Consider the following 19,314-nt stretch of genomic DNA (forward strand, 5'->3'; position numbering starts at 1 on the left):
ATTGAACGAGTCAGTAATGGCTGCTACACGCGCCGTACCTGACGAATGAACGCACGTAACACGATCCGCCAATTACTCAGGTATGGGATGAAAAAGTTTTTTAAATAAATTCACAAACATGTAGATGTTGGTCTGCATGTAGCAAATATGAACTTTGTTTCAACATGTCACGTCATATTCATTTTCTATATAGATAAATATAATAGTTCATAAAGATCGGTAAGTTCGTTTTTTTTTTTTATACAAAATTTATTCCATGATCTATATTTCTATTCTACACTCTATGACCAACCATCCTGTAGTTGTAGTGTATTGTTACTAACCTGCCTTTCGCCTGTGATAAAAACTCTTTATAAAATCTTCAAAAAAGCTTAAAGGCTGTCCTATGGCATATCGGCAATAAATTTGTATCGATACCTGTAGCTCATTATTACTTTCAAGTATCTTCGTTCATGTTTGCCTAGGTTATCTGATGCGAAATTGAAAGAGGGAATATTCACGGGACCCGACATCTGAAAATTGATTAGGGGTACAGAATTTGAAAAAAAAATTACAACCTTGGAACCACATGTCTGGTATGGCTTAAAAATGTCGTATCTATTTTCTAGGTAACACATAAATCCCGAGTATTAAAATATTGTCCAGGAAATGTTAAACGCCTACAAAAATTTTCGCTGTAAAATGAGTCTGAAAATTGATTATTTGAAGTCTCACATTGATTGTTTTCCATAAAATCTAGGCTACTACAGTTAAGAACAAGGTGAACGGTTTCATTTGGACATAAAAGAGATGGAAAGAAGATATCAAGGCCATTAATATGATGGCGTACTATTGCTTGATGGAACACAGAGATGAGATTAAAATTCAAATTCTATTCAGATATGAATTTGTTTTAATAATTGTTTCCAAGTTTATGTTTATTTTTGTCCTATATATTTTTTACTGATTATCGTAAATGGAGCCTGCTCACCAATATAAATAGTTCGTTCAAAATATTTTCGTAACCAAATGACTAACTACCGAAGACTTAAAGTCATTTATTTCCATAATTTGATTCATCGTTCGGTGAATACAAAATCGGCTACCCATAAATCGTTGGACTTTTTTCAGATAAATGAGCGACCCGTTATCCCTGTTTTGGTATGAAATGTAAATATATATGCGATGAAATTGCTTTGTGGTATTCAAGATTATATCAGCAGGTGAGATTATTTTTAAGTTTTGTATCTCATGCGAAAAACTAAACCCTTATAGGGTCATTTTGTTATGGTTTTTTCTTATTTTATTATGATCAAAGATTTTTCATAACAGTCTGAAAGTATTTAATTTGGAATACAAATATTTTTCGATTCCTTTAATAGATTTATAAAATATAATATTTTTAGGAATGAGATGGAATTTTACTAAAAAAAAGAAAACAATTAACAGAAAAAAAGGGAAATAATTATTAACAAATCACAAATTATTATCAGAGGTTACAAAAATCAGTCTTACTATTAAATAAATATCTTTTTACTTAAATCCTACAAAATACTGAATTTCTAGGAGATGTTCTCGAGCGCACGTCCGTCGGCAGAATGAGTCGGCACACTGATTTCCCACCTCTTATATAGGTATTTGGTGACGTTTGACAGTTGCTACCCTCCTTATTTCGAATTGACAGCTAACACGGCCTCTCCTGACAGAGCAGCGTCCCCGATGCTGTCTTCAACTGATGGTCCTTCCTCTGGTTGTGCGTTTTCATTTGTCACATCTTCATGACCTGGATTAGAGAATAAACATGGTCACTAATTAAATATTATTAACCTCACGGTACTCTTCTACATGTGCAATTTTAACACACGATGCCACTCAAGGACTTACACGAAATGAAACCATCGATGCCACACAAGGACTTACACGAAATGAAGCCATCGATGCCACACAAGGACTTACACGAAATGAAACCATCGATGCCACACAAGGACTTACACGAAATGAAGCCATCGATGCCACACAAGGACTTACACGAAATGAAGCCATCGATGCCACACAAGGACTTACACGAAATGAAACCATCGATGCCACACAAGGACTTACACGAAATGAAACCATCGATGCCACACAAGGACTTACACGAAATGAAACCATCGATGCCACACAAGGACTTACACGAAATGAAATCATCGATAATACATTGGTACATAGTACACATGTCTCTTGGGCATTGATGTAACTAATGTAACAGAATAGAACTTACATTCAAAAAAAGCTGAACATGTCTCAGGGGTCCACTCGCCTTGCCATGGTATCATGTATTCGGCTGCGGCTTGTGTAATTTTACCATAAGAACCCGCCAGAAGCTGTAACTCATAGCGATTATTAGGCAATGCTTTTAGAATACGGTATGGACCCCGGATGCCGCTGTCCAGTTTATCAGTAGTTTGAGAGGATTTTTTGACAAAAACCTTGTCGTTCACAGCAAAAGGCCTAGGTGCCTTCCGGTCTCTATTGACACGCGCATCCTGTTTAGCCTGATTTTGAGCTAGTAAATCCTCAGTCCTTTGCCGTCTCATTGTACGGTAAGCTTCGCGATTCGGCGAGGAGCCATCAAGGGTTATGTCTCGGATGAGGGCATTGATAGCAGGAGTGGTTGCATCGCTACCGATAAGCAGATTGAGCGCTGAACATTGAGTACTTTTCTGCTTGTTGACATTTAACACCAATTGTGGCCTCCAAAGTACATCGGACCAGGATTCGTGTCTATGATTTACTTCTATCCTAAGCATGTTCAGGACTGTTCGGCAATATCTTTCTACTTGGCCATTCTCTTGATGCATTTCTGGCGTGACAAAATGAATTTGAATACCAAAATTTGCTGCCCATTCACCAAAGTCGGAACTATCGAACATTCTACCTCTATCACATACTATTAATCGCGGGCTACCAAGAATTGACACCGCATTAGTGAAAGCCCGTTTTAGCTCTATGCTATCTTGTCTATACATAGGATACAAGAAACAATATTTCGTAAAAGCGTCGATTATAATAAGTATGTATTTGTACCCATTTGATTCAGGTAAAGGGCCAAGGGCGTCTGCGTGCACTGTATCAAACGGGGTTGTCGGTTTCGTCCATGAGACTATTGGCTGTAGTGGCGCACGTGGCACTTTCTTATGCGTTAGGCACACAATACAATGATCTATATATTTTTTTACAAATTGGCGCATATTGGGAAACCAAAATGTTTTAATATTAAATCGAGCACCTTTTCGCTATTAATATGACTATGTTCGTCGTGAAATACACGTAGCAAGCTTAGCCTAAAGCCTTTAGGAACATAACACAATAGTCGCGATTGCTCACCTATGGGGCTGTACTTATAGTAGAGCAAATTGTTTTTCTTTATGTATCGTGAACTATCTAATTCACCCTGATCAAGCTTTTCGAGTAAACCGACAGTTTCATCGTCCGCGGTCTGTGCTACTTGTGCCCAGTTAAGGGGCTTTTGTACGGTGCATAAGTTAACTGGATTACGGCTAAGATAGTCAGCATGTGGCATAAACTGACCTTTTCGGTACTCAAGCGTAAAGTCGTAATCCTGTAGAAACATCCACCAACGTGCCACCCTAGGAAGAAGATCCTTTTTACGCCGAGTCATCTTTAAGGCGTTGCAATCGGTAATGACCTTAAAATGTTTACCAATTAGGTACTGTCGAAAATGTTGCAAGGCCTTGACTACAGCAAGAGTCTCCAATTCATAGGAGTGGTACCTGGGTTCCGCACCTACAGTAACTTTACTATAATATGCTACTGCGTGTCTACGCTCGTCCTTCCCTACCTGTATCAACACAGCGCCGTATCCTAATGAACTTGCGTCTGTGTGGACCTCGGTCGGCAAGGACTGATCGAAAATTAACAGCGCAGGCTCACTGGTTAAAATTGAAATGACTTCTTGTCGTGCTCTCTCCTGATCCTCGCCCCAATGAAATTTTACATCTTTGCGAGTCAATGAAGCGATGGGAGCCACTTTAATAGCGTATCCCGGGATGTACCGTCTGAAGTAGCCGGCTAAGCCGAGAAACTGTCTCACTTGCTTTACGGTTTTAGGAAGCGGAGATTTTGTAAGAGCCTCTATTTTTTGTGAGCTCGGCCGAACCTGACCTCCACTGATCGTTCTCCCAAGATACTCTACTTCGCTTGTGAGAAAGTTGCATTTTTTAAATTTATTGAAAAGCCAGCCTTTGTCAAAACTTCCAAAACAGAATCGAGCAAAGACAAGCCGTCCTGTACAGTGTCGCTTAGTAACATGACATCATCAATGTAAACTAGGACCCGACCGGTATTAATAAAAGACCTTAATGTATTAGATATAATTCGTTGGTAGACTACAGGGGCGTTAGCAAGACCGTAAGGCATCCTGAGATACTCAAAGTGCCCTTCGGGTGTTACGAACGCAGTTAGATGCACGGAATCTTCGTTAACTTTAATTTGATGGAAACCCGTCACCATATCCAACACAGTGAAATAATTACATTTTCCGAGCCTGTCTATATGATCATTGATCAAAGGAAGAGGGTATCGGTCCTTTACTGTTATGTTATTTAAGGCTCGATAGTCAACTACCATTCTGTCGGATCCGTCTTTTTTTTTTTACTAAGAGAATCGGACTCGCATAAGAGGACTCTGATTCACGGATTATACCCTTTTCCTTTAAATCTTTAATAATTTCCCGAACACGTAATTTTTCATCGTATGATAGTTTGTACGGTCGATAATTAATGGGTTCTAGACTAGTGAGCCGAATATGCATCTCTCCGGTATTTACGGTGGTTGTAGCCGTACCACTGAGAAAGAACTTCGAGTATTTTTTTAGCACTAATGTTAGACTAGTTCTTTCCTCCCCACTCAATGGCGATTTAATTAACATGAACTGATCAGTCGCTTCGCCGTGTGTTAAAATATTAACGAAAGAACTACTCCTAATTATTCGTTGTGAATCAACCGTCCGAACATACGCGATACCTTTTCTATTTAGTACATCTGTACCAATAAGTACTGGAGTACTGAGGTAATCATGTGGGATAACGTATAAATCTACCTCTAAGGTCACATCACTAAATTCTACTGGTAAAGTAACATAATAATCAGAGCGTATTTCTACTCCACCCAGACCGCGTAATATTTAAAAACTCGGATTCAGGCGACATGAGAAATATTTGACAAGGTTATTCGATATCAAAGATATACTGGAACCACTATCGATCAGCACGTCAGTGGGTATCCCACTAATCACTGCCGTTGTAACGTCGTTTTTAGTAAGATCGCATGAAACTTCGCGACAAAAGTTGACGTTAGATTTATTTCGAGTTACTGAACGTTCTTTTGCAAAGCACTTATCATCGGTATGACCTATTTTTTTACAAAATGTACATACTACTTTAGGACTAAAGTTTTTAGAATGTTCAGGGGTAACCGTGAATTTGTTTTGGTTTCTGTCATTGTTTAAATTATCAATCTTACTTCTTTTTGGGCAATATTGAATTTTATGTCCGGTTTGATAACAATTATAGCATCGCAAACGTGTATCTGTGCTTGCAAAGGAACGTTTACGATTTTGTTCACTGCGCGTCTGATTATTCATGCCTGACCGATTCGGTTTCACATATATTGATAAAAACTCCACGATGCTGTCTGGTGTTAACTTTGCGTTAGTGGCGGCTGCACGTATTTGTGGGTCTTTTATGCCGCGTACAATAATCGCGCACAATAATTCGTCACTTAATCCCTTCACAATACGTAAACGTAATAATGATTTTCGCGCATAGTCTGCATACGTAGAGTACTTATCTGATTCTTTACACATAACATCAAAAAGTATGTTCGCAATGTCAACGCGTTGCGGACAAAGTGACTCTGAGTTCCAATTTGAAATTGGACCAAGTACGATTGTTACTAGTCCATTCGCGTAACCATGTGCGTGCGTCGCCCTTGAGGGATAGTCCCACACGAGCTAGACATTCTTTTTCGTCCCAATGATTTAGTGAACGGGCATGATCCACTTCGTCACACCATGCACCGATGTCATGAATGCTTGGATCGAAATCAGACACGTAATAATGATTGGATCTCACCGGATTTATAGATCTTATAGCTTCGATGAGACGCTCGGTGATGCGAGTTGATGCCGATGTTGGTTCAACGGAGCTGCCGCTGGCGCTCGGGATGCTACTCACTTTCTTCGCGTGGCTCGCTCATTGCGAGTGTTAACGTAGGCGCGACTGGTGGTTGCGACGAACTTGTGCGTTCCGAGCTCGCCACAGTCGCGGAAACCGGCAGTGAGACCACGCCATTTACGGAGGCGTTGATGTTTTGCTCCAGCGTCGTTAAGCGGTTAAGGACCGTATCTATTGTAGCAACTAAGCTACTGAAACTAGACGGGGACGCGCGCTCTCGCGGTGGTACTCGTCTTTTACTCGACATCACGAAAAATTCAGAAATCGGCTTAGAGCGGTTATAACAGCGTCCAATCCCACTTCTGATTTTAGGAATGAGATGGAATTTTACTAAAAAATAAAAACAATTAACAGAAAAAAAGGGAAATAATTATTAACAAATCACAAATTATTATCAGAGGTTACAAAAATCAGTCTTACTATTAAATAAATATCTTTTTACTTAAATCCTACAAAATACTGAATTTCTAGGAGATGTTCTCGAGCGCACGTCCGTCGGCAGAATGAGTCGGCACACTGATTTCCCACCTCTTATATAGGTATTTGGTGACGTTTGACAGTTGCTACCCTCCTTATTTCGAATTGACAGCTAACAATATTTATATTAAAATATAATATTTGTACGTTATAACATTTATATTATATTGTATTCCTCAGTTAGCGGTTAATCTAAGTATGCAATTTTCTCAAGCAATGTTGTATACATCTTTAATTAGTACATGTATCTATACTATTATATAAAGCTGAAGAGTTTGTTTGTTTGTTTGTTTGTTTGTTTGTTTGTTTGTTTGAACGCGCTAATCTTAGGAACTACCGGTCCAAACTGAAAAATTCTTTTTGCGTTGGATAGCCCTTTGTTCGTGGAGTGCTATAGGCTATATATCATCACGCTATACCGAATAGGAGCGGAGCAGTAATGGCCAATCTCAGGAAATACCGATCCAAACTGAAAAATTCTTTTTGCGTTGGATAGCCCTTTGTTCGTGGAGTACTATAGGCTATATATCATCACGCTATACCGAATAGGAGCGAAGCAGTAATGGCCAATCTCAGGAAATACCGATCCAAACTGAAAAATTCTTTTTGCGTTGGATAGTCCTTTATTCGTGGAGTGCTATAGGCTATATATCATCACGCTATACCGAATAGTAGCGGAGCAGTAATGGCTAATCTCAGGAAATACCGGTCCGAACTGAAAAATTATTTTTGCGTTGGATAGCCCTTTGTTCGTGAAGTGCTATAGGCTATATATAAGTATATATCATCACGCTATACTCATTAGGAGCGGAGCAATAATGGCTAATCTCAGGAACTACCGGCCCAAACTGAAAAAATATTTTTGCGTTGGATAGCCCTTTGTTTGTGGAGTGCTCTTAGTTATATATCATCACGCTATGACCAATAGGAGCGGAGCAGTAATGAAACATGTTGCAAAAACGGGGACAATTTATTAGTTTTGAGAGCGTCCGTTGCGTGCGCTGCGTAAACGGTTAAAGTTATGCAACAATGATGTATGACGGGATTGTTCCTCTTAAAAAGTTTAAAAAAATATATTATAAAACAAAGTCCCCTGCTGCATCCGTCTGCCTAAACGTGTTAAACTCAAAAACTACCCAACGTATTAAGATGAAATTTGATATGGAGATAGTTTGAGACCCTGGGAAGAACATAGGCTCCCGGGAAACTACTACTTTTATAACGGAAAACTTTAGCCTGAAAAACTTTATAACGCGGGCGGAGCCGCGGGCAAAAGCTAGTTAGTTATAAAGCCTGTGTAAAGTGTATTAGACTGTTGATGTTCCTATTATAGTAAATAAATAAATAAAAATGCTGATAAATCTATATACTATTATATAAAGCTGAAGAGTTTGTTTGTTTGTTTGTTTGAACGCGCTAATCTCAGGAACTACCGGTCCAAACTGAAAAATTCTTTTTGCGTTGGATAGCCCTTTGTTAGTGGAGTGCTATAGGCTATATATCATCACGCTATACCCAATAGGAGCGGGGCAGTAATGGCTAATCTCAGGAACTACCGGTCCAAACTGAAAAAATCTTTTTGCGTTGGATAGCCCTTTGTTCGTGGAGTGCTATAGGCTATATATCATCACGCTATACCCAATAGGAGCGGGGCAGTAATGGCTAATCTCAGAAACTACCGGTCCAAACTGAAAAATTCTTTTTGCGTTGGATAGCCCTTTATTCGTGGAGTGCTATAGGCTATATATCATCACGCTATACCCAATAGGAGCGGAGCAGTAATGGCTAATCTCAGGAACTACCGGTTTCAACTGAAAAATTCGTTTTGTGTTGGATAGCCCTTTATTTGTGGAGTGCTATAGGCTATATGTCATCACGCTATGACCAATAGGAGCGGAGCAGTAATGGCTAATCTCAGGAACTACCGGTCCAAACTGAAAAATTATTTTTGCGTTGGATAGCCCTTTGTTCGTGGAGAGCTATAGGCTATATATTATTACGCTATATTCAATAGGAGCGGAGCAGTAATGGCTAATCTCAGGAACTACCGGTTTGAACTGAAAAAATCTTTTTGTGTTGGATAGCCCTTTGTTCCTGGAGTGCTATAGGCTATATATCATCACGCTATGACCAATAGGAGCGGAGCAGTAATGAAACATGTTGCAAAAACGGGGAAAATTATGAGTTTTGAGAGCTTCCGTTGCCTGCGCTGCGTAAACGGTTAAAGTTATGCAACAATGATGTATGACGGGATTGTTTCACTTAAAAAGTTCTAAATAATATAACAAAAGTCCCCCGCTGCATCTGTCTGCCTTAACGTGTTAAACTCAAAAACTATCTAACGTATTAAGATGAAATTTGGTATGGAGACAGTTTGAGACCCTGGGAAGAACATAGGCTCCCGGGAAACTACTATTTTTATAACAGAAAACTTTAGCCTGAATAACTTTATAACGCGGGCGGAGCCGCGAGCAAAAGCTAGTAAGTTATAATTTAACACACTGAAGCGAGACTGCCTTTCGAAGCATAATTTTCGATAGACATGTTCATTGATACATTGAATAAATTTCAATTATTATAATCTAAATATTTAATGTGAACGTGGAACTCACACAAAATTAAAAAATAACTACGAAGATTTCCGATTTCAAATATATTTTTTTTAATTACTACAGAACAAAGGTAATGCACAATCTCATGTCAAATTCCGAATTGTTTCGGAGATTAGCGCGTTCAAAAATACATACAAATTCTTTAGCTTCATAATGACGGGTAGATCATGGCCTGCAATAATACATAGACTATTTTTATACCGGTAACATACAACCACGGGAGATACAGGTTGCTTTTGTAGCGGGAGAGGCTTTTCACGCGGGCAAAGCCGCGGGTAACACCTAGGTGGTCTTAAATTCTATGACTGCCTGGCGTAGTTGTATTGCGTACTCGGTAGGGCGCAAAAAACTGGGCCACTACTGCCTACCAGAGGCGAAAAGAGAATGAGTATAATTGATTGGGGAATGCAAGAGTTAAGCAAGAAAAAAAGACAAATGCAAATGGAGCCGCAAGCAAAGGTTACTACAAATACACAAAAAACGTCCCACATTAAAACAAAAATGTGTGTTTAAAAATTAAAAATATTTGGGCCTCGTCAAGGCATGTTACGTATTTAATTACACGACCAAGTAATTTAGATCTCGTTTAGCCGTCCAGTGTAACAATTTTTAAATTTGAATTTTTCAGTTACAAAAACACGAACTGCCTGACCGTTCTGTTTTAATTTACGGACTGAATGTACAACATTTAACTGTTGTTTCATAATATTTAGATCGTAAAACAAGTCTAGACAGACTGATAGACAGACATGCAGTGGGAGTGTTATATGAGTGTATTATACATGCATGACCTGACACATGGATCGACGAACATCGCAGCGATACGGTGACTGGGTAACGAGCAGAATCGTTGGAACCTTGAACAAATTTTTGTGAGGTCCATATTAACAAATTTCGTACAGTATTGTATTTCCTATTCCTTTGAATTAAGGTGGAAGAGCGTCTATGTTTCTTCTGGTATGGTGGATGTCTGTTGCCATTGTGAACCACTTTACATTAGATGACCTAATCCCTCGTCTTAGGGCCTATGCTATCAAAAGTAGTGAGACTTACAAGTTGATCCAAAGTTATTATAAAAAAATAATTACACAAATATTTCAATAGGGATTTATCTGTCTGAACTTTTCTTTGGAAATATTTTGATCCAATTAAAGAGAAAACTTAACGTAAATGAATGATTGATTTGCAAAATGTCGCGTTGGAGAAGTAAAGATAATAAATTACATTTTAAATAGATCAACTATAAATACTAATAGATAAAAATAAGAATTATAAAGTTTTGCGGCAATAGTCCAGTCGCAAATCGCAAGGCGGCTCGAGTTGATATGGTTGCGGTCATCAATAATGGGAGCAAATAATCCCAATACTCGTTACCGTATCTAATGCGTAACATGATATAAGGGAGTGGGGATTCGAAACAGCGGAAGCAAATTCTCTACCATCTAGACAGACCAAAACTGAGACGAAATCCAATAAAACCGTACTCCCATTCTAACTGGGGCAGTAAGGTTCATCGTTAGAACAGAAGAAAGAGCTACCATGTATGGATTGTGAAGAAACAATTAGACAGGTCGGCGTATTTGTGTATGTATTTATTTCTTACCGGAGTTTTATTTAGCGACATTTAATTTAACATCATGCGTAGCGATGATATTTTGCCGTGCTTTCGTTGAAAAAAGAAATTAACCATTTTGCTTCTCGAAGATTTCCATAGACCGCATATTAAACCGTTTTGCAACAAACCAACAATAGCTTAATGGCTTATTCCAGTGATTTGTTTATCCCATCTACAAACGCAAATATTAATATTATTTGTACAGATGGCGCGTGTTTAGGACAATGGGTACTATTCCACTGTGTAAACATCCATTCCATAAGCAAAACTGATTTACCAATAATATCTGTACGTATAATTAGATCGTAAATGTTTGTTACACAACTCCACTAGTTCGGGAAGACCTGCCTGTTAGAAATAGCAGGATTGACTGAGGAAAAGTCTTAACAATTTTTATTTTACTGATAGGCAATGCTCAGATTGATCAATGGAGTCTTTTAATTTTCTAAAAATGAGTGGTGGTTAAAATAAATTCACAAATTATAAAATATCTCGCTGAAATCATTGTCTCGTCTGTCACTGTCTCTCAAACAACGGTTAAGATAGTAAATATCAACAGACGTGCTCCTGGAACCAGCTTTTATTTGAGACAAGACGTGTCCAATATTCTCTATGTATTGTTTTTGACAGCGCGGAGGTGGTCATTATAATCAGTCATCAAGTGTCCCAATTTCGTTGGCACAGAACTCTAAATCCGTCACCACCTGGCTGCAAGCTTGTTTGGAAGCTGCTTTTTTAAGCAACAATTACGTTAGTCTTTAATTAAATTTTATATTGTTTAGCTTGTTAAAATTGTTCAGTTTCATTTTTCTCATTTTGATATCGTATAAAGAATAAATTTAATTTCGTTTGTATATTATTTTACCCGCATGAGCCGTGGCTTGCCGTGGCGGTTTGCTATTCCGCTTATTAAAACTTTTATGTTAAATATTCACTGAACCAAGAATACAAAAAGCAAACAAGACGCGGTGATCCCGGGCGGTCACCCATCCAAGTACTGACTGCGCCCGACGTTGCTTCAATTCGGTGATCGGACGAGAACCGGTATATTCAACGTGATATTTCTAATTGTTGTTTAGTATCGTGATAATTTACACAATATAATATTTTTTTGCGAAAATGTATGCAAATGATAGCATACGATATTAAACGAGGCAGGTTTCACGTAAATGGAATTTTCAAGCTGGGTTCCGCGCTTTGACAATTTCTGCTGAAAACAGCATTACGTACTTTAACATCTAATATCTCGGAGCTCTCATTACTCAGATTAAAAATTCCGCCGAATCGCATGCAGCATGATGTCTGATTTCCTAGCTTTGTTTCTAATCTAAGTATGTATAATACAAATAATGTGGAAAAATACCTTAATTTTGTAATATTCCTCCACAAATTGGCCAACTTTTAGAGTTAGTATTTAGGTCATAACCCTATATTTGTTCGAAGTATCTGTTACAGCAGAAAGTGGTCGCTGTGGATCTAAACTAACAAACTTTACACACATTCGGTTTTATGATAACGTTGGTGGGAACACAACGACCTGTTGGAATGTTTGCCGCGTGAATGGATACCGTTCGGAAGAGTTGCCAAACAAAACAGATTTTAATACAACTGCGCAGTGCAGTGCCAGGCAATGCTTTAACATTCACAGTTCTGTGTTGCTACTGTTTATTACCACAGGCAAACGCCTTAATCATATAGTATTTGTGTATAACAAAAATTACCTTAAAATCCGGCCTATACACAAGTAGGAGCTTATTTAAAATAATTGTTTTATATTATGATTTCGGTGTTTGATGGTAAGCGGTACGAGTCCACGACTCTGCATCCACGAACCAATCAGAACTTTAAAATATTAAATTATGCACATACGTTTACACTTGACATAATGAAATGTCGTCACAATTCCCTGTAGTTACACTGGATATCAAAAAGGAACATGTAACGCTTGCAAATTGATGTTACACTAAAACACAACAAAGACCAAGTACTTTGCCGCACACAAGAGATGTAGACGCATGTAGTCATGTGCCTTCCCAAATTCAGCCGGTGTTTAAATTCATTATTAATTAATGTACGTTCGGCAGTGATCGATGGCGAGCACGCTTCTTAACACAAAACACGCATAATTTACGAAATGTTTACACCACACACGCGATACATCGCGGTCTTATTGTTCGCGATCGACAAACGAGCTGTTGAAAGCGCACGATGGATACGGATTTTTAAATATCTCAAGGGTAATATTTTAAAGTTGTACGAATGTAAACAATGCGACCGGTGATGCACTGGTTCGTTGCCAGATTTACAACGCGCTAGTCTTATTTGTTCTTGATTAACGTGCGTTTAATATAGCAAGGTTTGGTTATGGAGCAATTCATACGATATTTTATAACAGTTATTCAGGATGTTTATGATAAGACTTGCGAAGATTATTAATACGACTTTTCTTACTTAATAGATTTCATATATTGTACATTCATGATCTATCCGTTATGTCTTTCAATTATTTATTAACTTTATAATTACAATACTATATTTTTTATAATTACTTTCAATATTAATAGGACGTGTTTTAAACTGTCAACGTAGATTGTAAAATAAGATTGACGTTAGGTACATAAGTGTCATCACTATTGCACTACTGGTGTTCGACAGAGACAACGATATGGTGAGCTTGTTTCTTGTTTCCCTGATTTAGTTACTTGCCGAGTACAGACAAATAGTCACGAACACGAGTGTGTAAACAGCTTATTTGGGTGTATTCGTTGCTCATAATTCATACTTTTATTCGCTAAATTATTTGGCGATAGTCTAAACGAGGCATTACAGGTAAGCATTATAATTACTAATTAATTTTTCAAGTTTTCTTATAGTTGTTTTTATAGACAAGTTTTTACATTACAGTATTTTTGTCGCCTTTAACATACAGAATATAATTTGAAAAAAAGAACTCAATTCACCCCAAATAGCATTCCTGAGAATTTTTATTTTATACTTTATTCCTTTATAATATATTGACCCAGCACTGTGTAACATTACGTCCATTCCGATACATTTACTATATTTTAGAATTTGGTCCTTCGAGCCGACCTTCCGAAACGCTTGGCGTGTGCTGTCGCAGACCTTTTGATTCAGAGTAATTGCCCTTTTGCTGGTTTATGTAGCGGATAAAACATTTTTGACACTTATACAACTGAATAAATAGACAGAATGACGAATGGATAAACGAAATTGAATGGTCGTTTGTGAGAGATAGACTTAGCCATGAACATTTAATGTTATTCTGAAATTTTATTGAGAAACTCTTACATACTATTTCTTTGCTCGCATTTGCCATGCTATTCGATGTAATGTCTTAAAATACTCAGAAATTATATTAATAGTTTTAACGCTGAAGCATGAAGTTATAAAAAAATTAAAGAGGTCTCTCCCCTCTCTTATTCTCCTTTTCTTTAGCTCTACTGAGAACCACGTAACCACGATTAAAAAACACATTACGCTATATTTACTTTTACACTCGTAATAACAAAGAAAACCTTTAGCCAAATACACTCTAATTGGCTTTTAGAAACCCCCTGGGATCAAGGGTGGAAATATAGGTCATCCTTGACATAAAAAGGTGATAATTGTGTTACATAATTTAACATTATGAAGCGAATGTGGGCAGTAAAATAATGCAAGTAATGGATTGGAACCATTATTGTCGCGGTGACCTGTCACCGTTGACAGTTAATTAAAGATAAAGCGTTTCCATACCAGTTAATTGTGCAAGTTGTTGGCGTTTTTGGAAATTATTAAGGTATTTGATAGAAATAAGTGAGTAAGTGGCAAGTTATCGTGAAAATAGTTGGCATTAAAATTTTTAATTGAGACGCGAGGGAATTGCAGTCCGATTAAAATGGGTGAGCTTTCCGGGATTCGAATTGTTATAGCGATAGGTGTTATCATTGTGAGCCATAAAAACGCTCTGCAATTTTTGGGTATATGAGCTCTCTCTACCCCTGCGTTCCAGGCGTAAACATTTGAATCCAGAAGATAAAATCCCTGCAATCGTGTGATTTGCTTTAAAAACATCTGCAGTTTACTTTACGTGTATTTCATATCGTACGGACGTTTAAATAAACAGAGTTGTGTGCGAACATAAATTTCGCAAATTGTACACATATTTTCATTTTTATGTGCCCACTTCGAATTTCGGTGAATTGTGTGTGAATTCATGATTTTTCTGGATTTTATTACTTGTTTTTACCTTTTTCCTGTATATTATTTTCGTAGGACACATACATAGTTTCATTACTAATTTTTCTAGTTGTTATTCGTTATTATTTGTTGACAGCGTTCCTTTTAAAAATGACTTTTTATGTGCGTTTAGAACTATTATACATACGCAACTAGGCCGTACCAAATTATTTAGGTATTCATTTGAATAATATGCATTACGTGCGTCACTTGTACAAGAGTTTGCTCTTATTTTTCACTCTCTTTTTATTTTATTCATATCAAACAATTGATAATGAATAATGTAAAATTTATGATTCTCTCTCTCAGTTTATTTTCAATTCACCATTTTGTATTTCGAAATGTGAACAATACAAATTGATAAATAACGTTGCGAAAGAGTTAAAATGTCCTGAAAAATAAACTATTCGGCAATTTTGTACTACACTTCAGAACACAAAAAATAATATTGTCTGCACATGTGAATAATTGTGAAAAGAGTAAATATTTATTTCGCGGCCCATTTCTTTTTGGACACACCATCTTTGCAATTTTGGGTGATAAGAAAAGTCCAAATACGTTTTTGTATATTGATTACTACATAAACTATTTTTAAAAACTTTGCCGCTATTTTCTTCTACAATTATCCAAAAAAAAACTTTATTTTATCATAATGTTTGAGCTTATACTTTAATCACTTCGTTATAGCTAAAAGACGATATTTTATCTCTTTCAATAGAGTCTAAACTATTATCGGTTTTCTCAAAGATATAGTATTAAATATAATAAAATCATTTTTCTTAAGTACCTAACTTATTCAAGTTTAAACGTCCATTAGGCTATCACGCTAAAGGAAAGGCTAAGTTCATTTTTAAATGACAAAGTGAATAGGTATACTAATCTGTTGGTAACTAATATTTAACACAATATCGACCACCAAGAGACGTTGCATTGTCGACATTTGTAAATTATCGGAATATTGACAAGTTAGCTCGTGAAGCCGCGTTACAAACATAATATTTTTATCCTTAAAGCTACCCTTAGCATGCATCGAGATATATATGCACAAATTCCAGTCTTGCACAACATAATACTGTTTATCAAATCGAAAAATATTTTTTTGATTATCTATATCGCGGTTTGTTATATTTCGTTTTCTCCCAACGTTTTGAAAACTTTGCAGCCTTCATAGTCACGGGGGGACCCTGTAAAAAACCGCGATATAATCCTAAAAGTAGTTTAATCTTAATGTCTAACATTCGCGTAAACATAAGAAATCATTATCTATATGTGGATCAAATTCTCCTGGATTATAATCAAAATTGTTAGAAATATTTTTGCATTGGATCCTAACCAGCAATTACGATCACAAATCCGATCGGTCGCCACTCGCCAGCTGTGCCCGCCCCGCAATCCATCAACGTCCAAAATCATTACTAATAAAACCGGGATTGTTTTTGTACTATCATTTATATAACAATAAATCTGCGTAAGTGCTACGTACGACGATTTACGCGCGTAAGTTTACGCTATCTACATTGTAACGCTGTATATTCACTAGACGGTACGGCAAAGTGATTATTACGAACAAGATTCCACGAGGTTACGAAATAAGGAATCGATAGTAACAACAACTGAAGCTTTTGAATCATAACTCATCATTTATTGTATCGATTTGTCACTTAAGATATTTGATAAGATAACGAAACCACAATTGGTTGGACGTGTATACACGTTTATTTAAAATACCCACATCCTTTAAACATAACTATTATGATTCAAATAAAAATGTTGATCCCCAAGGAACTTACGCTTTTCAATAACAGCTTTGTATTCAGATATAAACTCTAATTATTTGTTAAAAAAAGTTTGTCCATTCTATTGTTAATTAACTAGTATTCTCTTATGTTGAGATGTTGGGTATCACGTGATGTGTATAATTTCTTGTCCGTGAACGCACGGCTTTACGCGATGCGTGCCTGTTACAATGTGTTTAGATTATTAGGAATTTAATGGCCCAGTTACTTGCTCTAAGAGTTATATTTATGGACCTAAATGATTCATTATTACGCATTTTATAGTCTCGTTGGTTCATGGTAGAGTACTAAGGATCTATTTTCTTCCAAACTGATAGCATTAATTATACCTATACTTCCGTATTATATCACTCGTTAGCAGAAGCTAGTATTACCTAGATGCCGAAAGGTTCATGTGCCTTGCCTAAGGTAAGACCTATGACAATCCATAACTGGCTCCCTCCCACAAAATGGCGCGCTAACTCTATTATTACAAACCATTTATTTAAAATTTATAATATATATATTGACAAAAAAAAAATAAACATCATATTCTTATAAAATATTATCTATACTTTGGTTGTTTAAAATTATTTTGTATGTGGATATTGTTTCATTCATTTTATAATGAAAATCCCACTAATATTGTTGATTCTTTACATCTTCTAAATTACAAAAAATGTTTTTGGCAACCAACACTACGATATACATATAATTATTGACTAAAGAATATGTAATTTAAAATTTTCACAAAAACCAAAAATGGATTATTTTGAGAAATTATTCCTAAATTTATGCATATTTCTGCTCGTAACTCAGGCGCCGTAAATGTTTACACTTCGTAATAGAGCTATTTGATTGATTGCAATGGTTTTGATGATTTGTGGGTTACTAGCTCGGACTGACGCAATATGAAAAAATGGTTACAAATGTGTGATTATGAAAAATTGCTGATTTACGTCTAGCAACGTTATTTGAAAACATAACTAATGTTTTCTCTAATTTATTGTTATGGTGGTAGCGAACAGGTGCGGTCCTCACCTCAATTCCCTGAAGAAACAATGTGTCAGTCAAACACCCAGGGAAATTGTTGAGATTTTGTGTTTTAAGAATTTCAATTTCTCTGAATATGTGCTCGATATAGCGATAGGCTTTTATTACGTCACGTCTCAGACAGTCTAAATTGAATTCGAATATTCGTAGTGTTGTTAGGAATATTCGTACTTATTCCTTTTTTTTATTAATTCGTAACTATATTAAATACATTCAATTTTATAGCAAGCGTGAGCAAATTGGAATCTGATAAATATAATTATAACAACGTTGTCTTTCTCTTATATTTAAAAATGGCGTTCCATGGGAAGGAACCGGCTCAACAACAGGAACTTCATGAATATTAACTCCACATTATTTATGTATGAGCGATTTCACGCTAGTTTCCAAATTGTGCTGTACATACGCTTGTGTTTAATTATGCGAATTTTGCCTTCAACAAGAATATTCACATGTGTAAATACTGAGCTACAATGGAGCGGCCTCACAGTGAATATTATATGTACGCTGATTAAACCGTTAAGTTGTTGGGCTATATTTAACGCAGAAATGTAAAGCTATGCTATAACCAGGATAGGTTTTAAAAGAAGAGTCAATATGTAGTGCTTTGCTTTTTTTTGGCTCAACATGCTCAAAACAACATTGTTTGATTTTTTTGGTTTGAACAGTTGTAACCAGTGGGCATGTAAATTTGACGATATACAGCGTCCCATGTTGGTTATGTAATGCAGTTTTGTAGATTCTGTTTAAGGTTTTAGGATTGAACCATTATATTCTGTTTAAGAAATCTGCTCGGTGTGGTTATTTTTAATGTGTTAGAGTGTTAGAACCACGCCGTACTTAAGTTTGACTACAACCTGAATGGAACTGCTCAGTCAGAAATATCTATTAATATTTATAATAGATCCATAGGTATAGGTAATCAATTTATATTTCATTTTATGCTTTAATATAAACCGAATAAATTATAAAATCGTGATGCAGCCACAAAAACGCTGACCGCAGTCTTCATAGATGATGGCCAAAAATAGTTACACATCTGGAGAGCTATTCCCCAAATACACGCATCGGCAAGAAAATCTCATCAATATTCGTCAGTAAACGTTGGGAAAGCGTCCGCTCACTGTCGACCTATTAATCTCATTACATGCCATGTTAATAAACGAATATATCTTTTCTATATCTAACTCAGGTTTAGAGAGGATGTGGGGGTCAGCGGTACACTTTTTCAACCATTGTATAAAGCTTTCAGTGACGTAACTACACCGTAAAAGCTCGTGGCAAAGTATTCGAGTGGGGACTTGAAAAATCTGTACCCATGTAGATTT

At 36.6% G+C, this 19,314-nt stretch overlaps 2 protein-coding genes and 1 pseudogene across 2 annotated transcripts in view; all 3 read right to left on the minus strand.

Annotated features, from left to right (window-relative positions):
• Positions 1-19,314, minus strand: part of LOC115450076 (somatostatin receptor type 2) — a 144,841-nt gene that overhangs the window by 36,983 nt on the left and 88,544 nt on the right. The window lies entirely within an intron of this gene.
• Positions 1,389-2,819, minus strand: LOC119189551. Its single transcript, XM_037439570.1, has 2 exons — positions 2,240-2,819; positions 1,389-1,762 (listed from the first exon to the last, which is right to left on the minus strand). The coding sequence occupies exons 1-2, from the start codon at positions 2,817-2,819 to the stop codon at positions 1,647-1,649; spliced, it is 696 nt and encodes a 231-aa protein (XP_037295467.1). The 3' UTR covers positions 1,389-1,646.
• On the minus strand, positions 11,873-11,991 carry LOC115450078 (annotated as a pseudogene).

This window comes from Manduca sexta, chromosome 17, assembly GCF_014839805.1.
Source record: "Manduca sexta isolate Smith_Timp_Sample1 chromosome 17, JHU_Msex_v1.0, whole genome shotgun sequence".
In the NCBI taxonomy this organism is placed as follows: domain Eukaryota; kingdom Metazoa; phylum Arthropoda; class Insecta; order Lepidoptera; family Sphingidae; genus Manduca; species Manduca sexta.